General features: G+C 44.4%; 1 protein-coding gene and 1 non-coding gene across 2 annotated transcripts; one reads left to right on the plus strand and one right to left on the minus strand.

Moving 5' to 3' along the window:
* Nucleotides 1–9850: 9850 nt before the first annotated feature.
* On the minus strand, nucleotides 9851–9922 carry trnam-cau (transfer RNA methionine (anticodon CAU)). The gene has a single exon. It is a non-coding gene; the product is annotated as a tRNA-Met (tRNA).
* Nucleotides 9923–18153: 8231 nt separating this feature from the next.
* LOC144670456 (histone H1-like) lies at nucleotides 18154–18822 on the plus strand. Its single transcript, XM_078532951.1, has one exon. It carries the CDS (start codon nucleotides 18154–18156, stop codon nucleotides 18820–18822), a length of 669 nt encoding a protein of 222 aa, XP_078389077.1.
* The last annotated feature ends 4816 nt before the right edge of the window (nucleotides 18823–23638 follow it).

Genomic DNA, 23638 nt, shown 5'->3' on the forward strand with positions numbered 1-23638 from the left:
GAAGCTATTAAGGAAGTTATAGCAGGGCACTTAGAAAAATTCAAAGGTCAACTTGGCTTTGTGAAAGGGAAATCATGTTTAACCAATTTATTGGAGTTCTTTGAAGGAGTCACATGTGCTGTGAATGAAGGGGAACCAGTCCATGTACTGTACTTAGATTTCAAGAAGGTATTTGATGAAGTGCCACATCAAAGGTTATTGCATTAAAGAAAAGCTCATGGTGAAGGGGGTAATATATTGGCATGGATAGAAGATTGGCTAGCTAACAGGGTGCAGAGAGTTGGCATAAATGGGTCTTTTTATGTTTGGCAGGATATGATGAGTGGTGTGCCACAGGGATCAGTGCTGGGACCCCAGCTTTTTACAATTTATATAAATGACCTGGATGAAGGGACCGGAGGAATGTTTGCTAAATTTGCTGATGAGACAAAGTTGGTAGAAAAGTAAATCGTGAAGAAGACATAAGGAGGCTACAAAGTGACAGAGATAGATTTCGTGAGTGGGCAAAGATCTGGCAAATGGAGTATAAGGTCGGCAAATGTGAAATCTTTCCTTTTGGCCAGCAAGAATAAAAAATAATCTTAATATCTAAATGGTGAGAGATTGCAGAGCTCTGAGATTCAGAGGGATCTGGGTGTCCTGGTGCATGAATCACAAAAGGTGAGTGTGCAGGTAGAGCAGGTAATTAGGAAAGCTAATACAATGTTATCATTTATTGTGAGGGAAATTGATTACAAAAGTAGGGAGGCTGTGCTTGAGTTGTACACGGCATTGCTGAGACCTCTTCAGAAGTATTGTATACAGTACTGGTCTCCATATTTAAAGAGAAATGTACATATGTTAGAAGCAGTTCAGAGAGGGTTTACTAGACTAATACCAGGAAAGTGGGGGGTTGTCTTATGAGGAAAGGCAGGACAGGTTAGGCTTGTATCCACTGGAATTTAGAATAGTAAGAGGTGATTCAATTGAAACCTTTAAGGTCCTGAGGGGTATTGACAGGGTGGATGTGGAGAGGATCTTTCCTCTTGTGGGAAAATCTAGAACTACGGGTCACTGTTTAAAAATAAGGGGTCACTCATTTAAGACAGATATGAGGAGAATGTTTTCTCTCAGAGGGTTGAGAATCTTTGGAACTGTCTTCCTCAAACGGCAGTGAAAGCAGGGTCTTTGAATATTTTTAAGACAGAGCTGGATAGTTTCTTGATTAACAAGGGGGTGAATGGTTATCGGGGAAGGCAGGAATGTGGGGTTGAGGTTACATTCAGATCAGCCATGAGCTTACTGAATGGCGGAGCAGGCTCGAGGGGCCGGGTGGCCGACTCCTGCTCCGAATTCATATGTATGTCCGTATTCCATAGCCAGGACAGACAACCTCTCAGTGTCTAACCTGTCAAGCTCCATTGTAATCCTGCACGCGTGGATGAGATCACTTCTACTTCCAATAACCAGAGAATATGAAAACAATTTACACTGCTTCTCATCATTGGACAAACGTCTCATCACAGCGACCAATTATTTTATGACCTCCAATGTAAATATATCCTTCCTTAGATATGGAGACAAAAAACAGTGCCAAATGCTGCATGTGTGGTCTCAGCAAAGCCGTATGGAAGTGTAGTAAGTCTTCCTTACTGTTGTACTCCAACCCCCTTGTCATAAAGTTTAACATGCTAGCTGCCTTCCACATTGATTTCTGGATGCTATCTTCCCATGATTCATATACAAGTTCACTCAAATCTCTCTGAACATCAGGATTTACAATTTCACCTGGAGAACAACAGACTGTCAGACACAGAAATAATACAATGCTCACAGGCAGTAATGGAGACTGACAGTTTGAGAATGGTTCTCATATTGACAGTGTCACAGATTGGCAGATACAAAATTTATGAAATATTACCAAAGAGTGCCAAGGACTAACAGTCGGAAAATGACTGCCAGACTCACACAGATCACGTTTCAGAGTGAAACAAATTCAATGACATAGGTCAGGAGAGACGAGAATCTGAGGTACAGAATTAATGTAATCCTGAAACAGGACTGGCGAGTGATAATTAAATAACCAATCACACACTCAGGTAAAGAACCAGAGATGGACAAACCCAGTAAAGCCAGAGGGATAAACCCAGTAACTACAGACCAGTTAGTCTCATGCTGGTGGTGGGGAAAGGTTTAAAGAAATCAATAGATTATTGAATCCAGGACAAAATTCATTGTCACTTGGTGGAACATGGGTTGATAAATGACAGCCAGCACAGATTGGTTAACAGAAAATCATGACTGAAATACATAATGAAGTTATTTGATGAAGTTTCAGACAACATTGACCAGGGGAGTGAGGTTGATTAAGTGTGTCCGGACTTGCAAAAGGGTTGGTAAAAATCCCACATCATAGATTTGTTAGTAAAATTCAAGCAGATGGGAATACAGGGGCAGTGTCAGCATGGTTACAGAATTGAATAAGGGGAAGAAAGGATAAAGTGGTGGCGAGCGGTGTGTTTTTCAGGGTGGAGGGATACATACACAACTGATTCTCTGTCACATCAGCCGGCTGTTCTATTCCCATTCCCAGAGCTCTTTTACATTTTAATAACTTCCAGACTATATCCAAGTTTGCTGATGACAGTAGGTTAGGTGACATGGTTAGAAGTGTAAAACAAAAACAGAATTACCTGGAAAAACTCAGCAAGTCTGGCAGCATCGGCGGAGAAGAAATCAGTTAACGTTTCGAGCCTTCATGGCCCTTCGGCAGAACTGGAGCATAGTTAGAAGAAAGGAGAAATATAAATTGGTTTAAGGTGGGTGGGGGGGGGGGGAAGAGACACATTGAGGGTGTGGTGTGATGATTGTGGAGCTTTTAGCTTTTTGTTTTTATGGTTAGAAGTGTAGGTGGGAGCAGCAAGTTTCAAAGCATCACTGACAGATTCAGTGAGTGAAAAAAACCATGGCCGATGGTGGTCAACATGAGATCATCCAACTTGGAGCAAAGATCAGAGAATTTCCTAAACAGTCAGAAACGTGGGACTGTGGAGGAGCCGAGAGTGAGAGTGAGAGCTGAGTGAGGCTGGAGGGTGGATAAAGAGCAGCGGCAGAGCAGCCCGAGAGCAGCAGTGAGAGAGAGAAGGAGGGAAGAGTGACGGGGGGGGAATAAAGAGCTGTGAGGGAGGGGTTGGAGCAAACCGGCCATGGTTAAAATAAATAGTCAGAGCATGATAAATAGGAGCTGGAAAATTAAACATTACAATCAGAGTAAGTATAACAGTAAGTGTAAGTATAATAAGAGTATTAGTGCAGAGCAGGTTGAGAGGCATTTAATAAAATTAATAATTTAAACAAGGTACTAATTAGATTCTAAAAGAGGGAATAGAGGTTTGTTTTCGATCATGGATGGGCAGCTGAGACCTGTTGTTTGCAGTTCCTGCCCCATGTGGGAACCTTAGGACACTTCATGTGTCTTGGGGGCCACATGTGCAGGAAGTGTCTCCAGCTGCTTGACAATGATGAAAACGTGGTTTAAAAATGGTGAGGACTGGTGCTGAATATTCACTGATACAAACTGTTCAGAAAATATAGAGAAGGGAAAAAAGGAAGTGGGTTAGCGGGACTGATTAAGGAAATCACTGTAATATTGGGAAGAGAATGTCCTTGACCGGAAATGAGCAGAATTCATTTGTTAGAGCTGAGAAATAGTCAGGGGATGATCAGACTCATGGGGATATTAAATCGGCCTCCAAATAGTGAGAGAGAGATAGAGGAGCAAGTCTGCAGGGAAATCACAGAGGTGTCTAAGAACATAGGAAGATATGAATTAGGAGCAGGAGGAGGCCACTCGGCCCCACGAGCCTGCCCCACTATTCAATGAGATTATGGCTGATCTGATTGTAACCTCAACTCCACATAAATGCCTACCCGTGATAAGATTTCACCTCCCCACCACACCCTTGCCTATCGAGAACCTATCAACCTCTGCCTTAAAAATATTCGAAGACTCTGCTTCCAGCACCATTGAGGAGGAGAGTCCAAAAGACTCAAGACCCTGTCAGAGAAAAAAAAAATCTCATCTGTCTTAAATGCGCAACCCCTTATTTTTAACCAGCGACAAGAGCTGTAGAGTGGTGATATCCAGGGGTTTCTGAAATGTGTTCAGGAGACTTTCCTCGACCAGAATGTTCTCAGTCCAGTTAGGAAGGAGGCATTGCTGGAACTGGTGCTGGGGAATGAGGTGGGCCAAGGTTGGCCACGTGAACCAAGTGTCTGTGGGTGAACCCTTGGGTAAGAGTGATCATCGTATCATAAGCTTGAGGTGAGCAAGGAGCAATCAAAAGTAGAACTTCTAAATTGGAAGAGGACTAACTTCAATGTGAGGAGAGGGGGTTTAGCCAGAGTAAAATTGAACCAAAGACTGACAGGGACAGTTGTAACAGAGGAATGAGTGATCTTTCAGGAGGAGATGTTTCAGGTACAGACTAGGTACATTCCAATGAGGGGGGGGGGGGGGGGGGGGAAAGGGAGGGTAACCAAAGCCAGAGCTCCTTTGATGAAGAAGAAGATAGAAAATATGATGAAACAATGAAAAGACTGTATGATGCATGTCAGGTGAATTCTTCAAGTGAGAACCAGGTGACTTTTATTGTACAAGAGTGTGGAATTAACTCTCTATCTGTCTATCTCTGTTATTGTATGTGAATCTAGAATTAACTAATTCCAAGTACCTGTCAATCTGTACATGAGTGCACAATTATATCTCTATCTGTCAGTCTGTGTTACTACATTTCTGGGTGGAATTACCTCTCTGTCCATCTTGTTAGTGTAAGTGAGGGGGAATTAATTCTGTCTCTGTTATTCTCTATGACTGTTTGTGAGTGGGGCAGTAATTCTCTGTTTATCTCTATTATTGCGTGTGAGAGTGGAATTAACTGTCAGTCTTTGTTACTGTATATGAGTGCAGCATTATCTCTTTCTCAGTCTCTATTGCCCTAATTGAATATGGAATTAACTCTCTCTCAGTTTCTGTGACTGTACAAGAGTGCACAATTAACTCTACATTAGTCTCCGTTACTTTATATGTGTGTGGAATTATTTCTCTATCTGTTGGTCTCTGTTACTGTATGACAGCCTGGGATTAACTCTCAATCGTTTTGTCTCCATTACTGTGTGTCAATGTGGCACAAACATTGTCAATCTGTTACTGTGTGTGAGTGCAGGATTAATACTCTATCAATCAATGTTACACTATGTGTGTGTGGAACTCACTCTCTGTCAATCTATAATAATGTGTGTAATTAACTCTCTGTCTGTCAGTCTCTGTTACTCTATGGCAGAGAGTCAATTTCAGGTTAGCAAACTGTAACCAGTAGAGTGTCACAGAGATCAGTGCTGGGTTCTCAGCTATTTACAATCTATATTAATCACTCAGATGAGTGGGGAGAGCATCACCAAATTTTCAGACAATACATAAATAGATGGAAAAGCAGATTGTGAGGGGTAACAAAAGTCTGCAAGAGGATATAGAAAGGTTAAATCAGTGGGCAAACATTTGGCAGATGAAATACAATGTGGGAAAATTTGATGGGAAGAATAGAAAAACAACACATTATTCAAATGATATATATATTAGTGGCCTAGACTGTGGTGTGCAAGGCATGATTTCAAAATTTGCAGATGATACGAAGATTGGAAACATTGTCAACTGTGATTGGGATAGTCTTCAACTTCAAAAGGACTTAGACATGTTGGTGGATTGGGCAGGCAAGTGGCAGCTGAAGTTAAATGCAGAGAAGTGCCAGGTGATTCATTTTGGTAGGAAAAATATAGTGGGACAGTATTAAATAAAGGGAGACCCTCTAAGGGAGGTGCAGGAACAGAGGGACTGCATTGTATATGTGCATATGTCATTAAAGATGGTGGGTAATGTTGCGGGAGCAGGTAATAAAGCATATAGTAACTTAGGCTTTATTAATAGGGGCACTGAGTACAAGATTCTGTGATTCTGTGAAGAGTAAGGAGGTCATGTTCAACTTTTATAAGTCTCTATTTAGGCTTCATCTGGAGTACTGTGTCCAGTTCTGGGTGTCATACTTAAGGAAGGATGTTAAGGCATTGCAGAGAGTACACAGAGGATTCACAAGCATGATTCCAAGATAAAGAACTGTAGCTTGGAGAGGTTGGGGCTGTTTTCCCTGGAGAAAAGGCGGCTTAAAGGAGGCTTGAGGGATGTATTCAAGATCCTGAGGGGTATGGACAGAGTAAATAAATGACAAATTGTTCCCACTCAATAAAACATCAAGAACCAGAAGGCACAGACTCAAAATAATTGGCAAAAGGAGTAAATGTGATGTGAGATAGGCTCAAAGTTTCATTTAAAATGTAATTTTTTTTTCACCCAGAGGGTGGTTGGAGTCTGGAACAAACTTCCTCAAAGGGTGGTGGAGGCAGGTTTGCTTGAGATATTCAAAAGGGAATTAAATTGCTACCTGAAAGGAAAGAACGTGCAAGGTTACGGGGACAAGGGAGGAGAATGGCACGAGGTAGAATGCTCTTTCAGAGAGCCAGTGCAGACTTGATAGGCCGAATGGCCTCCTTCGATGCAGTGATACTGTGGAGAGAGACTGCAGAATGTTGCAGTACAGAGGGATCAAGATCTCCTTGTACATGAATCACAAGAAGTTAATGTGCAGCTGCAGCAAGTAAATAGGAAGGAAAATGGAATGTTGACCTTTATTCCCGGGGGGGGGGGGGGCGGAGAATATCAGTAGGAAAGTCTTGCTACAACTACACAGCATTGGTGAGACTACACCGAGAGTCCTGTGTTATGTTGGAGTCTCCTTATTTAAAGGGGGATATAATTGCATAGGGGGCAATTCACGGAGGTGCTAGACTGACTCCTGAGATGAAGGAGTTGTCTTATGAGGAATGTTTAAGCAGGTTGGGCTGATCTGCATAGGAGATTCGAAGAATGAGAGATGATCTCATTGAAACATATAAGACTCTGAGGAGGTTTGACAGGGTAGATGTTGAGAGGAGTGTTTCCATTTGTGAGGAAAATAGAACCAGGGGACACAGTTTAAAAATAAACATCTCCCATTTAAGAAGAAGGTGAGAAGGAATTTCTTCTCTCAGAGCGTCCTTAATCTTTGTAATTCTCCACCTCAGAGAGCAGTGGAGGCTGGCTCATTGCATATATTCACACTGAGTTAGACAGATTTTTCATCAGCAGAAGAGTCAAGGGTTACAGGGCAGGTGGGAGAGTGGGTTTGAGGCTACAATCAGATCAGTCATGGTCTTATTGAATGGCAAAGCTGGCCCGATGGGCTGAATGGCCTCCTCCTGCTTCTCTTTCTTATATTTTTAATTTGTCAGTGTGGGATTAACCCTCTGTCTGTCAGTCTCTTTTACTGTATTTCAGTGTGGAATTAATTCAGTTTGATCTGCGTGTGAGTGTGGAATTGATTCTCTGTCCATCACTCACTGAACGTGAGTGTGTAATTTAAGTCTCTGTCAGTCTCTGATACTGTATATGAGTGTGGAATTCACTCTTTGTCAGCCTCTTGCTGTATGAGAATATGGAATTAACTCCTTATGTCAGTCTCTGTTACTGTATGTGAGTGTGGAATTAATTCTCTATCGGTCAGTCTCGGTTACTGTGAATGTGGAATTCTCTTTCCCAGTCTCTGTTGTGACATCTGAGAGTGGAATTGAGGATCTGTCAATTTCCATTAATATTTCAGTGAGGAATTAACTTACAACAACAGAGACTGAGTGAAGGTAAGAGAGTGAGTTCCACACTATCTTATTAGTCTGCCTGTGTTACTGTATGTGAGCGAAGAATAAACAAATAATCTGTCAGCCTCTGTTACTGAGTGCGTGGAATTAACTCTCAGTCAGTCAGTCTCTGTTATTGTGAGTGTGAATTCACAGAATCGCAGAATTGTTACGCTATAGAAGGAGGCCATTTGGCCCATCATTTCCGGTGGACTTGCGTGCGCCTGCGTAGTGCGGCCCTTCTTGGAGAGATAGGCCGTTTTATATCCCCCAGCGTATTCTGGGAAGCCTTTACCGCCATTTCATTTTAATCATCGATACGGGATGAAACGTTTGTGTTAGTCCTTTCTGTGCAAGCCCTATAGAAACAAATCAGTTCCACTCCCCTTCTCCTTCACATAGCCTTAAAATATTTTCCCTTCGTTATTTACTCGTATCACTTTTGAAAGTTTATTTTGATTAGGCTTGCAACACCATTTCGAGCAGAGGATTTAAAACTGCGACAACTCTCTGCCTTACAAAGAAATGACTAGGGATGATCTATTCAATGTGGGAGATGGTGGGGAGGATAGTCAGGACAAGGGAAGCCTATCGTTGTTCTGGGAGAGAGGGAAGTGATGAGAGCAGAGCTCACGAAATGGAACAGAAATGCTTGAGGGCCCTGTCAATCACAGAGAGGAGAGATAACCAGTTGAGAAAAAAGGAAGGTAAATTAGCAGTGTTGGTATGGAATATTACCTGTCCGCACCAAAACATTCATTCCTGCTGAAACAGTGGTTTACGTATACTTTCTTCAATTTAGCACCCCGCATTCACTGCTCACAATGGTGGTCTGATCTATGTTAGGCAGTTTCAGTGATTGATTTTATGAACATCTGCTCGGTCAGCAACTACGACGCTGAGTTTCCAATCGTCTGTGATTTTAAGTTTCCATCTTGTCCTCACACTGACCTTTCTGTCATCGGCATCCTGCAGTTTTCTAATGAATCTTAATGTAAGCTTGAGGAACCTTGTCTCATCTTTAAATTGAGCACTTTAAAACCTTCCAGTCTCAACACTGAGTACAAAAATTTGTGAATGTAATCTCAATCCACATTGTGTATCTTTTCCATTGTATATTTTGGCTGAATTCACATTTTTCTCTTGTTTTTTGCATTTGTATGGCAGCTGTTCATCATTCCATCATTCACACCTTCTTTGGACACATCTTTGGTTTTGTTACTTGCCCATTTACCTTAACCTTGCACCATCAACTTTTTTGTCATTTAACCTCTCCTGCCGTCCACCCTGATTTGGAAACCACAAGAGAAAAATGTTATATTAGATTTCGTAACAAGTAAAGAGAGATAATTAATTCATATTCTGACAGTAAATGAGCATCTGGCAATGAGTGACCACAATATGTTAGAGGCAAAGAAAGGTCACAGAAATGTTACAATTTTCACCTTAAGTAAGGTCTGTAAGGGCAGAAGGAGCCAGAAACTGAACACATTAAATTCCGAACAGCTACTAACAGGACAAAGGAAACAATCAGAGGCTCTCAAAGGTGTTTTCTGTATAAAAGGTATCTGATGCAGGGCCCAATGAAGGAAACTTCACTATCCCAGTTTTAAACCATTAATTAAGCTTGAACGCTGATATCTACCCAAATATTGATTAACTGTCTTTGACATGATGCTGTCTTCACTATGATGATTCTGTCGTCCTCGATGGTACATGTCGCAGTGAATGAAGCTGTTGTCCAAATTAGAATGATGAATGACTGCAGGTTGTCATATAGGTCGGACAGACTGCATGTAATAAATATCAATTTCACTATACTTATCCACCTCAGAAGTTTCCTATTCAGGTAAAAATGGAGTGATAGTGAACGGGAGAAGAACATTCAGCATGTGCCAGTTCTTTGCGAGAAATGAGCTGGTCTCGGCTGGTGTGTGTTTGCGGCAATTGCAGCTAGTATCCTTGTGTGAATAAAAGCAATTTGAGATATTTGTTGCTGACTGAAGCATTTACAGGAAGCGAGATGCCATCCTACAAATCAGATAAGTTTGTGGGTAGAAGCAAAAGTTTATTTTAGTGGGTATATAAATAGCAGAGGATGGTTTCGATCCATCGACCTCTGGGTTATGGGCCCAGCACGCTTCCGCTGCGCCACTCTGCTGCCTATTGTCACTAGTTGATGAATATTACTTTTGTGTATTAGGGAGCTAAATAGTCACCTGAACGTGTTGGGAGGATCACCTTGGCTGCACAATTCCACTGCGTAACACCAGAAACAGACAGATGCACATACACAGAAAGGCAGCTAGAGACTGTCAGGATACACAAGATGACAGAGAAAGATGTCGAGCAAATTAACAAGACACTGAGATGGAGAACCGATTCATTTCTATTAACTGTTCCCAGCTGCACAGGGATGTCCCCTGTTAGTAATAATGACTCCTGTTGTGTAACTGTGCATCCTGTTGTGTAACTGTACAGCCTGTTGTGTAACTGTGCACACTGCTGTGTAACGGTGATCTCTGTTGTGTAACTATGCACCCTGTTGTGTAACTGTGCTCTCTGTTGTGTAACTGTGCTCTCTGTTGTTTAACTGTGCACCCTGTTGTGTAACTGTGCTCTCTGTTGTGTAACTGTGCTCTCTGTTGTGTAACTGTGCACCCTGTTGTGTAACTGTGCACCCTGCTGTGTAACGGAGATCTCTGTTGTGTAACTATGCACCCTGTTGTGTAACTGTGCTCTCTGTTGTGTAACTGTGCTCTCTGTTGTGTAACTGTGCACCCTGTTGTGTAACTGTGCTCTCTGTTGTGTAACTGTGCTCTCTGTTGTGTAACTGTGCACCCTGTTGTGTAACTGTGCCCTCTTTTTTGTAACTGTGCGCTCTGTTGTGTAACTGCGCTCTCTGTTGTGTAACTGTGCACCCTGTTGTGTAACGGTGATCTCTGTTGTGGACCTGTGCCCTCTTTTTTGTAACTGTGCACTCTGTTTTCTGCATGTGCAACCTGTTGTATAACGGTGCTCTCTCTGCTGTGTAACTGTGTTCTTTGTTGCAGGACTCTGTTCTCTGTTGTTCAACTGTGCTCTCTGTTGTTTCACTGTTCCCTCTGTTGTGTAACTGTGCTCGCTGTTTATCTGTGACCTCTGTTGTCTAACTTTGCCTTCTGTTGTATAACTGTGCTCGCTGTTGTATAAGTGTGCTCTCTGTTGTGTTACTCCGCCATCTATTGTGTAACTGCGTCCTATGTGGTTTCACTGTGCTCTCTGTTGTGTAATTGTGTTATTTGTCGTGTAACTATGCTCTCTGCTGTGTTACTGTGCTTTCTGTTGTGTAGCTGTGCCACCTGTTTAACTGTGCCCTTTGTTGTTTAACTGTGCTCTCTGTTGTGTAACTGTGCCCTCTGATGTGTAACTGTATTCACGATTATGTTATTGTGTACTCTGTTGTATAACTGTTCCCTTTGTTGTCTAACTCTGCTCCCTGTTGTGTAACAATGCTCTCCGTTGTGTGACTGTGCCCTCTCTTGTGTAACTGTGCTCTCTATTGTGTAAATGTGCTTTCTGCTGTTGAGAGATCCTCACCGGTGTGTAACGCGCTTCCCTGTCGTGCAAAGGTGTTCCCAGCTGCATTAAAATGTTCTCTGTTATTTCAAAGTGCTCCCTGTTCTGAAAAGATGTTATCTGTTGCTCAGTGAGGTTGTTTTCTATTCGGTAATTATTTTCTTTCAGGGGCCTTAGTTTTCCCTGTCATGTTAATGTGTTCCATGTCGTGTTCAGATGTTCCCTCTTCTTGTGTGAAAATCTGGTTAATTCGCAACTGGACAACAGTCGTCAATTCTCAGCTGTATCTGTTACCTTCTAGTGATGAATGTGATTGTGTGATACATCCTGAGAACTCTGTTATTGGACTTGAGCGAGATTTGTTCTGTATGTGTCAATCACAGATAGTGTTTGTGAGTGTAGGATTCATTCTGCATCTCAGTCTCTGGAACAATTTGTGAGAGCAGGGTTCCTTCTTTATGGGCCAATGCCTGGAACTATATGTGAGGGTGAGATTAATTCTATATCAGACAGTGGTACTGAATGTGAATGTGGGAACCATTCTGTGTCTATCAGACCCCATTACTGCCAGGGGAAGTGGGATTAATTCTGTATCTGAATGTCTCCGTTATTCTTATTATTATTTAGACCATCGGGATAGAGGATGATTTGCTTCCAGTCTCTATCTCTCTCTCTCTGAACAGAGTCAGTGTCTGATTGCACGACAGTGCTGCAGCACCCAGCTACAGCAGAGCAAGGATTTGGATCATTTTACAACAATTTCATGCCAACCAGAAACAATCTACTGCTCCATCGATGGGACTGAGTGACAGAGCAGGGAGTTCTGTACAGTTAAAATTACAACTTCCCACTCTCGGGATCCACTTATGTTTTTATTTGTTCACGGGTTGTAGGAGTCGCTGACAAGGCCAGAATCTGTTGCCTCGCTCTAATTACGCTTCAGATCAGGCCCTGCTTGAGTTGCTGCTTTTAATTTTCTGTTTTATCGTATTGACTATTAATTGAAACAAATGCGTTGGTCCATTTTGTATTTGCTGCCTCAACTCTCTTTGAATTATTATAAATACCTTTTTCTTCCGACAGGCAAAGGTTTGATAGCAGCTGAATCGAAATAGTGATTCCGTGACAAAAGGAGAAGTGCAGCCAGCTCCTTCTCACACAGTAAGTACAGTATCACTCACAGAGAGCAGAGACATCAGTTCCACAAGCACCAACAGCACAGTAAGATAAGAGCAAAATAGTGCAGATGCTGGACATCTGAAAGAAAATTAGAAAATGCTGGAAAAACTCAGCAGGTCTAACCGCATCTATGGAGAGAAAGACAGAGTTAACGTTTAAGAGTCATACAGACATGAAAGGTAAACTCTGTCTTTCTCTCCACAGATGCTGTTAGACCTCCTGAGTTTTCCAGAATTTTCTGTTTTTGTTGGAACTAAGTTAGTCCGGCAGTGAGCCCATGTCTCCGGAATGTATATTCGTTCAAAAGGAGCAGGAGATTGCATGAACCAGATGGGTTTTTATCAACGTGACTTTCAAGATTTTTTATAATAATTATATGTCACCCGCAGTTGTGGTGGGATTTGATCCCTCGCCTCCATAACATTATCCTGAGGGGGTCCTGATGTTTCTTGACACGGTAGATGTGGAGAGGATGCTTCCTCTTGGAGGAGAATCTAGAACTCGTAGTCACTGTTTAAAAATAAGGGGTCGTCCATTTAAGACAGAGATGAGGAGATTTTTTTTCTGACTGAGGGTCTTGAGTCTTTGGAACTCTCTTCCTCAAAAGAGGGTGGAAGCGGATTCTCTGAATACATTTAAAGCAGGGGTAGACTCTTGAAAGCACGTGGGTGAGAGGTTATCGAGGGTAGACAGGAATGTGGAGTTGAGGTTACAATCAGATCAACCATGACCTTACTGAATGGCAGAGAAAACTCGAGGGGCCGAGTGGCCTATTCCTGCTCTTTATTCCTTCTGTTCTTATGTTCATTAACCTGGAATTCTAGATTCCTGCTACGCCACCATCTCCAAGAATAAAACTGTCACCGAAACCAAACAGCCGCCGTTTAAAAAGTCCCCGTCCTATTTCTCAACTTGTGCCTGCAATAGCTGCTCTTTGTCTAACTCCCCACATCCTGACTGTCCGGCTCTGTTCCCACTCCTCACTGTCCAATATCAACAAACCTGGGGTGTGGGAACTCAACCAGGAATATTCACTGCTGCTTTGTGGGGAGAAAGCAGCAATGATGTTCAATAACAGCTTCTTGCCATTTTGTCTCCCTCCTCCCAGGAGGCTGCTGTTTGTTCCATTCCCCCAGGATCGGGGTCCCTCCATTGGCGGCTCTTCCTGTCCCAGGTGGAGCTGGGGGAGAGCAGCGCGCATGCGCTATTCCGCTCCCACCCATTGAGCTCTGGTTGGTCGGAATGACGCATGCGCAGAATTTTACAACATTCCGTGAACAATTCTGCTTTGAAACTGTTCGGGGGAAGGAAGTAAATGAGAATTTATGGTAAGGGAGAATTCATTATAAGGGAATGAATTACTTAAATTAGAATCTATAGGCAGGCCAGCGCAAATCAGTAAATCAATAATTAAACAGTTAAACCAGGTGAACCTTATACACTCTCAAACTTTGTACACCCTCAGGGTTTGCAATCACCAGCAAGGTCCTGGGAGTTAAACTGGAGTCAGAGGATGGCAATAACATAGATTAAGTGTGTTCTTCAACCGATAGGGGAAGGACAGGTGGTCCCAGTTTATATAGGAAGGCAGGTCTCTGCCTGGGTGAAAGTAGGGTCACCTTTGTACCAGAGACCTGTCTGTTTAATGTAAACCTACATGTTGACAAGATCGGAATCTGGAGGATGTTCTTGTACGTGGCCAAAACTGTTTAAATATGGTGAACACTTGTAGTTTAGCAGAGTAAAGTCTCAAGCTGCATTGAGGTGGTGCCCTCAATCTCGGTTGCTTCAAGGAGAGCAGCTTCGGATTCCACAAACAAATCTTGCAGCTGTCATCCCTCATGCCTGGAACTATTCTAGTAAACCTCCTTTGCACCATCTCAAAGACTCTCACATCCTTCCAAAAATGTGGTGACGAGAAATGGACGCAATAGTCTAGTTGCAGCCTAACCAGAGATTTATAAATGTTAAACATAACGTCCCTGCTTGTATGCTCAGTAACTCTGTTGATGAAACCATAGTTCCCATCTGCTTTCCTAACTACTCCCTCAAAATCTCCTGTCACCTTCAAAGATATAAAGACTCTTGGTCCCACTGACCTTGCACAATTTTTAGAACTGGACCATTATCTTTATACTGCTTCATTTCTGTTAAAAAACAGCATTATTCCTGTGTGTGGGATTAATAATGTGTCTCAGTTACAATATCATTAAGATCTGAGACTGCAGCTTCTGCCTCTCCATGAGAATCTTTCTGGACAAGGATTTCTGCAACTGTCTGTGTCTCACCGCCCTCACTCAGTCTGTCTCTGTCTATCCCTCCACCCCCTCTCTCTTGAACTCCACATGAAGATGCGATACTGTTGTTTGGTGGCTGAGTGCGCACAGTCTATCTTCAAATCACAGAATCACAGTCGGCCCACAGAGTCTGCACCGACACGTCAGAAACACCTGACCTACCCACCTAATCCCATTTACCAGCACTTGGCTAATAGCCTTGAATGTTATGACGTGCCAAGTGCTCATCCAGGTACTTTTAAAGGATGTGAGGCAACCCGCCTCCACCACCCTCCCAGGCAGTGCATTCCAGACCGTCACTGCCCTTTGGGTAAAAAAGGTTTTCCTCTCATCCCCCCTAAACCTCCTGCCCCTCACCTTGAACTTATGCCCCCTGTCCATGCCCCTGATAATCTTGTACACCTCGATCGGTTCGCCCCTCAGTCTTCTCTGCTCCAACGAAAGCAACCAAGTCTATCCAACCTCTCTTCATAACTTAAATGTTTCAACCCAGGCAACATCCTGGTGAATCTCCTCTGCACCTCCTCCAGTGCACTCACATCCATCTTATAATGTGGCCACCAGAACTGCACACTGTACTCCAGCTGTGGCCTCACCAAGGTTCTATACAACTCCAACATGGCCTCCCTACTTTTGTAATCTATGCCTCGATTGATAAAGGCAAGTGTTCCATATGCCTCTTTCACCACCCCACTAATATGCCCCTCCGCCTTCAGAGATCTATGGACACACACGCCAAGGTCCCTTTGTTCCTCAGAACTTCCTAGTGCCATGTCGCTCATTGAACACATCCTTGTCAAATTACAACTTCACTTTGTATCACCTCACAATTTTCAGGAATTAAAAATTTGGGTCAGAGCCCCTGCTATCTCCTCCCTTGCCTCCCTTAGCAGTCAGGGAAACAAATCATCCGGACCTGGAGATTTGTCCAATTTTAAGCCTGCCAACAGCTCCAATACCTTGTCAATCCCTATATCAATATGCTTAAGAGCCTCACAGTCTCTCTCCCCGAGTTTGGTACCTTCATCCTCAATCTCTTGGGTGAAGACGGATGTGAAGTATTCATTCAACACTCTAGCGATGTCCTCTGGCTCCACCCATAGATTGGTCGCTTGTGGGTCCTACTCTTTTCCTGGTTATCCTCATCCCATTGATATACTTATTGAATGTCTTGGGATTTTCCCTACTTTTACTAGCCAGAGCTTTCTCATATCCCCTCTTTGCCCTCCTAATTGCTTTCTTAAGCTCCACCCTGCACTTTCTGTACTCCACTAATGCCTCTGCTGATTTGCTTCCCTTGCACCTGCTAAAAGCCTCTATTTTCCTTCTCATCGGAACCTGAATATCTCTGGTCATCCATGGTTCTCTGGGCTTGTAACTCCTTCCTATTACCGTAGAGGGAACATTTCCTTTATGAACACCCCCCACTGTTCCTCTGTAGATTTTCCCACAAGTAACTGTTCCCAGTCTACCTTGGCCAGATCATGCCTTATTTTACTAAAATCGACTCTCCCCCAATCCAAAACATTTTTTTGCAACTTGTCGATTTCTTTGTCCATAACAAACTTAAACTGTACCACGATAAAAACAAAAAGCTAAAAGCTACTGCGGATGCTGGAAATCCAAAACAAAAACAGAATTACCTGGAAAAACTCAGCAGGTCTGGCAGCATCGGCGGAGAAGAAATCAGTTAACGTTTCGAGCCTTCATGGCCCTTCGGCAGAACTGAAGCATAGTTAGAAGAAGGGAGAAATATAAATTGGTTTAAGGTGGGTGGGAGGGGGGAGGGGAGAGGGGGGTAGAGAGAGAGAGAGACATTGAGGGTGTGGTGATTGTGGAGATGAGCAGATAATCAAAAGACGTCACAGACATCTTTTGTCTGTGACATCTTTTGATTATCTGCTCATCTCCACAATCACCACACCCTCAATGTCTCTCTCTCTCTCTCTCTCTCCCCCCACCCCCCCCCCCCCCCCCCCCACCCATCCTTAAACCAATTTATATTTCTCCCTTCTTCTAACTATGCTTCAGTTCTGCTGAAGGGCCATGAAGGCTCGAAACGTTAACTGATTTCTTCTCCGCCGATGCTGCCAGACCTGCAGAGTTTTTCCAGGTAATTCTGTTTTTGTTTTAAACTGTACCATGTTGTGGTCGCTATCACTAAAATGCTCGCCCACCACCACCTCAGCCACCTGTCCAGCTTCATTCACCAGAATTAGGTCCCGCAATGCACTGTCCCTTATTGGACCCTCTACATATTGACCTAAAATGTTCTCCTGTACACATTTCAAGAAATCCACTGCATCCAAACCCTTAACACTATGTCTACCCCAATTAGTTTTGGCAAAGTTGAAATCACCTTATATAATCCCCCTATTTTTATTGTTTTTACCCACCTCCACAAATAGTGCACATACCGGCTCCTCAATTTCCCGCTGACTATCTGGGGGTCTATAATAAACACCTAACAATGTGGCTGCCCCTTTTTTATTCCTAAACTCTACCCACAAAGCTTCATTCGATGCCCCCTCCAATGATCAAAAGTAAATTTGCCTGTGAACAAGATAATAATTTAAACCAGTTACGGGTTAACTCAGGCACAGCTGTGATTGGCTGCAGCCTCCTGAATCTGGGGATCAGACACTGTGAGCAGCTCCGGTCTCAGAGGGTTTAACAGTTACTGAGCTGGGAAACTACAACTAATCCCCGAGAATCCACAGCACAGGCCGAGAGGAGAGGAAAGCCTGTCCTGGGAGCTGTAAATCTGAGACACAGTTTGTCCTGTCAATGTGTAGATGTGAACATTGTATCAGCGAGTGTGTTAAAGGGGCGGGCGGGTTAGACTAATGTCACTGTGTTTGTGTGTCCGGCCTCAGCGCCAGATTTCCGAGTCATTCTTGTATAAAATCACAAGATTTCCCTGTCATAGGATCGCGCTGCTCCCCTGCTCAGCCCTGAAGAGAGAATTTAAGGCAAAGTTTTCATTAATTTCAAGATTTCAGTGGAAACACAGAGAAGAAGTCAGCGCTCGGCTGAGAGGGCGCGATCAAAGCCGCAAAGAAACGGGTTTAAATCGAAATTGCTGCATTTAATTCGGATGGAACTTTCTCGACAACAAAGATTCGGATTTTGTTACCAGAAGGAAGCGAGTGTGGGAATCTGAAATGTCCAATTTGAAGTGGAATTGGGGAGTTTATGAGGAGAGAGAAACACAGAGAGGCTGGAGGAGCCGGGAGCTGACAGCAGGTTGTCTCTGCCCCGTCCGCTCTCTGTGTTTAAGTTGCTCTGAGCCGCCACCACTGGTTTCATTTCTGATCCAGTTCTCACTGTCAGAGAGATTTTCCACACAGTCTCGGATATGACTGATACTGCAGCCGCCGAAACGGCTCCTCCAGCCGCTGCCGCTCAAGTCAAATCTCCCAAGAAGAAGAAGGCGGCTTCCCGATCGAAGGCAGCCGGTCCCAAGTTAGGCGAACAGATCCTCAAGATTGTGGCGGGTTGCAGCGATCGCAAGGGGATGTCCCTGGCCGCGATAAAGAAAGCTTTGTCTGGCAGCGGTGTCGATGTGGGGAAGCTCGGCTCCCAGATCAGGCTAAGTATCAGGAGGAAGGTGGAGAGCGGCTCCCTGGTGCAGGTAAAGGGACAGGGCGCCTCCGGCTCCTTCAAAATCCCTAAGAAGGAATCCCAGGGGAAAGTGGGAAAGAAGGAGAAGAAACCAACAGCCAAGAAATCTTTAGTCAAGAAACCAGCGGCCAAGAAGGTGAAAACAAAGAAACCAGCAGCTAAGAAATCTCCAGCCAGGAAAGTAGCAGCCAAGAAATTCCCAGCGAAGAAAGCAACAGTCAAGAAAACAAGCAGCAAGAAGGCGGCAACTCCAAAAAAGGCGGTGAAGAAAGCAGCGCTGAAGAAAAAATCTCCCGCCAAGAAGCTCACGGGCGGAAAGGCTTTAAAAAAAGTGGATAAATCGAAGGCCAAGCCCAAAGTGAAAGCAGCAAAGGCCAAGAAAGCAGCGCCAGGAAAGAAATGAAACCAGCCGAGCAAATTGTAAACCTCTGAACACAAAGGCTCTTCTCAGAGCCGCCCACGTCTCTCAGGAAAGAGCTGATCCCCGAATCAAATGTCCCTGTCCCGGCGCTGGGAGCCAGTTTTACAATGAAATGATTTATATTCAATTGAAATTTCCCGGTATCTCACTGACATGCACTATACCCAGCCTCTCCCCCACTCTGCAATGAAACAGAGCGGTGTCCGTGCCCCATTGTAACTGGGGATTTGTTCAGCTGCTGTCAGTTTCTGCTCGTTCCCTTTTCACAGATTCAGGGTGAGAGTGTGTAAGACAGTTACCCGGGCGGAGAAACCCCGCGTTACAACTCAAAGCCCAACACATGAGTTTGTCTAATTCAGCTGGAGTGAGGTGTCGGTAAATTGCTCAACCCGCCTGGAGGGGAGGTGTGTGGGGATAGAACAGAAGCTGGGAGTGAAGAGGAAACAGACGGATTTGACAGGGTATAGTGTATGTACTTGGGCGGGAGTAGTACTGAATTTTCTTTGTAAAGCTCTGTATGTAAAAGCTGCGGGTATCTAGAACCGTTGAACACGAAGCTCCAATCTATAAGTTTTGTGCCGAGCGCTGTGTTAACTTCAATTGTCGATAATTTTAAAAAAATGTCGGTTCGAGCAGGCAGGAGGCGGAGCTGGATTATCAAAGACATTCCTCTGTTCTGTCTGTCACTCAGTCTCCTCCCCGCCCCGCCTCTCACTCTCTGCTCCTTTCTCAGTCAGGTCGGGGCGGGCTGTATAAAAGAGGAACGGAAACAGTTCGTCTCTCATATTCTGCAGTGATCTGAGTGAAGAATCATCATGTCTGGCAGAGGGAAAGGAGGTAAAGGACTTGGTAAAGGCGGAGCAAAGAGGCACCGCAAAGTGCTTCGTGATAATATCCAGGGCATCACCAAACCAGCAATCCGCCGCCTGGCTCGCCGTGGCGGTGTCAAGCGGATCTCGGGTTTGATCTATGAGGAGACTCGCGGGGTGCTGAAGGTTTTCCTGGAGAATGTGATCAGGGATGCGGTCACCTACACTGAACACGCCAAGCGCAAGACGGTCACTGCCATGGATGTGGTGTATGCTCTGAAACGCCAGGGCCGCACTCTCTATGGATTCGGCGGCTGAACAACTCGACCCTTTCTACCGAACACACAACAAAGGCTCTTTTCAGAGCCACCCACCGCCTCACAGAGAGCAGAGACCTGTGAACGGGAGCTGGGATGGGCTGTGATCGGGAATGTTAGTGCCTGATTTGTTCTGACGGGGAATGTACTGAGAATCTCAGTTTGCTCGTTGTTTATTTACCCGGATGGCACATTCTGCACTGACACTGAAAAGTCTCTCCGCTGCTTCATATTGTCGAAATGTTTTGTTCTAGTTGAATAATGGGTCGGATAGTAATGACAGGATCCGGCGGTTCCTCTGACATCAGCCGTTCAATCCGTCAGTGGAGTTGAGGTTACAATCAGATCAGCCATGATCTCACTGATTGGCGGAACAGGCTCGATGGGCTGAGTGGCCTCCTCCTTCTGTTCCCAATATTCACATGGATGTCCGTCAAGACTCAGACCGGGAACAGGGGGAGCTTCGAGCCGCTCCCGTTCCCGCTCTTTATCGGAATGAACAGCCCAGAATGAGGGCAATGGGAAGGGGTCTGATGCCCCCAGCACCGTTTCTATTTTATTACCCATTCCAGCCCTATAAGCGAGCGGCGATTTTAAAGGTTGGTTGTGCTGTGTGGAGCAATGCTCAATTATTATATTAACAATTCAGTTATTGCCTGGGAAATTCAGCACTGACTTTACACAGTTCAAACAACAGACTGGTGTTTCTGTCCAAAAATGAGCAGATTCACCAGGATGATGCGGGGTTTACAAATTGCCGGGACAGGTTACATGAACTGGAATTTCATTGGGGTTAGGAAATAGTGAGAATGAAAAATGGTATTTATAATTTTCAAAAAAGGGAAGAACGAATTCTATTGTCGAGACGGTAAACGGCTGCAAAAAAAGGCGGAATTTTTAAATGGGCAATTAAAAACAACTCGACCAATGAGGACATGAGTTGCCAGGGATTAATTCATTGGTTCGATTTTGGACGCAACTGCCTGGGCGTAAGGCTGCAGCCAATTACTGTTCGGGACGGTTCCTCACAGAGTCTAAAAAGGCGGATTGTCGAGCAGATTGTATTAATAGTCCTTGTAACTCTGACTGGTGAATCTGTTCAGAAAATGGCCAGGAATAGCTCTCCTTCCTTGACTTTCGCCGCTTCTTGCCTCCCATTGCTACCGTTTTCTTTAAGGCTTTCTTGGCTCCCTTCTTGGGAGCTGGTTTCTTCTCATCAATCATCTTCAGTTTCAGACACAGAAATAAACCAAACCCCTTCCGAGCGCCGATTAAATAGACAGTCTCCCAGATCTATGCTAATGAAGGATTGGGAAAAGATGACTCTGAATGGACAGTTTAAAGGCTAAACCAGCCTCTAAGTATATAATTTCAGGATTGGATATGGAACCAGGCCAATCAGATTGTGATTACTCGCCCTCACTCCTCCTCCCACCCCGTCATCAGCCCATTTACTTTGGTCAGGAAATACATTTTACAAAGACTCTCTCCAGCCCCAGTTCATCAGTATTTTATTATACATCGGGGACTGTCGCCTGATTGTTTTGCGAGGGTCCCTTCTCCACAGAGACAGACTATACGGGAAAACGGGATTCCATCTGTAACAGAGAGCCCCTGATAATGTGTGCGAGTGTGGGATTTACTCACTCTGATACTGTGAATGAGTTTGGGATTCATTCACTGTTTGTAAGGCCGTGCTACAGTGAGAGAGTGTGGGATTCATTCTGTGCATTCTGGCAAGTCTCTGGGACTGAAAGTGATTGCTGATGTCGTTCTGTGTCTGACTGTGATAGTGTTTGAGACTCATTGTGCATCTGTCAGTTAGCTGTGCATGTGAGTAAGTGGGGCTTTCATTCAGCACCTCATCTTCCGACTAGGCACTTTACAGCCTTCCGAACTGAATATTGAGTTCAACAATTTTGGATCATGAACTCTCTCCTCCATCCCCACCCCCTTTCCGATCCCCCCCTTTTTTCCCCAATAATTTATATAGATTTTTCTTTTCCCACCTATTTCCATTATTTTTAAATATATTTCCAACTATTGTTTTATCTCTACCTTTTTCGATTCCTTCACCCCACCCCTACTAGGGCTATCTGTACCTTGCTTGTCCTGCTTTCTACCCTTAATTAGCACATTCCTTAAATAATATCACCACCTTCAACAACTCCTTGCCGTTTTGTCTGAGATATCTTTTTGTTATCTCCACCTATCACTGGCTCTACTTGTCCTACCCACGCCCCTTAAACCAGCTTATATTTCATCTCTCTTCTATTTTTACCTAGTTCTGTTGAAGGGTCATTCAGACTCGAAACGTTAACTGTGTTCCTCTCCGCAGATGCTGCCAGACTTGCTGAGTTTTTCCAGGGATTTGTTTTGGATTTCCAGCATCCGCAGTTTTTTGCTTTTATCTTAGTGTTTAATTGACTGCCACTTCACTTCAAGGAATGCCTACCTTGAAGAAGTTGTGCTCTTCTCTCCGACCGGATTTTCGTATCTCTCTCTTGCCTTGTTCACCTTCATTGCTTTCCATTTCTCTCCTGGTGTTTGACAAGGTGTTTACCAAAACTCGCTTCCACAGCCATATTTCCTTCCTCATTGACTGTCTCCGTCTCCGACTTACCCCATGTGGATTTCAACTTAAGTTCCATCCCTTATGTTTCAAACCCACCCAGGATTAAAGGTATCTCCGGGATATACAACGGTCCTCGGACTGTTGTTCTCATCGCATTCTGAGATCTACACTCAGTGCCATGTGCCGCCATGTGAACACACTTGACCTCTCCCTCCAGCAGCACCGCACACTCTTTTTCTAAGCTGCGCATATCCCCAGTTTCATTTTATTCTTCGTCTCATCCGACGCTTCAACAAGAAACTTTGTCTTTTTCTTTCAGGTGCAAAGGAACGCAAGCTCCAACAACTCATTGACACCAACACCCATCCAGGACCCTCAACCCTTGCCTGCCCCTCTGTCCCCATCCCGTCTTCCAATCGCAGCCCCGGCCGTGTATTCACCATACCCCTGACCTTCCCCTCTCCTTCGCTGAATGTTCAGTGCTCAGCAAAGGACTTAGTTTCAGACCCTTACGCCCTCATCTCAATGAATCTCAGGCTCGGCACGATGCTGAACTCTTCTATGGCTGCCTTCGTCTCCGTGCTCACTTCTTTGGGCAGGGGTCCTCTCCCCATTCAATGGATCCTTTTACCTGCCTCCAATATTCTCCCTCCACCTGGACGCCTCCCTCTGGATTCTTAGCTTCTCTTGATCCTTTGATTGAGAACTGTTGGCGTGACATTAGTTGTCACAATTTCTCTGCCCCTCTCACCCACTCTAGCCTATCTCTCACTGAACTTTATGCACTTCGTTCTCTCAGGTCCAACTCTGACATTGTCATCAAACCCGCTGACAAGGGTGGTGCTGTTGTTGTCTGGCACACTGACCTCTACCTCGCAGAGGCTGAGCATCAACTCAAAGACACTTCCTCCTACCACACTTGGACTATAACCCCACCACTGAACATCAAGCCAGTGTTTCCAGGACTGTTACTGACCTCATCTCCTCTGGAGATCTTCCTTCCACAGCTTCCAACCTGATAGTATCCCAAACTCAAACGGCCCGCTTCTACCTCCTACCCAAAATCCACAAACAGGACTGTCCCAGCAGACCGATCA

The sequence above is a fragment of the Cetorhinus maximus genome, chromosome 31, assembly GCF_964194155.1.
Source record: "Cetorhinus maximus chromosome 31, sCetMax3.hap1.1, whole genome shotgun sequence".
NCBI lineage: Eukaryota > Metazoa > Chordata > Chondrichthyes > Lamniformes > Cetorhinidae > Cetorhinus > Cetorhinus maximus.

What these genes read in the sequence shown, in the direction of transcription:
- LOC144670456 (XM_078532951.1), top strand. Translation starts at nt 18,154, where the DNA reads ATGACTGATACTGCAGCCGCCGAAACGGCTCCTCCAGCCGCTGCCGCT.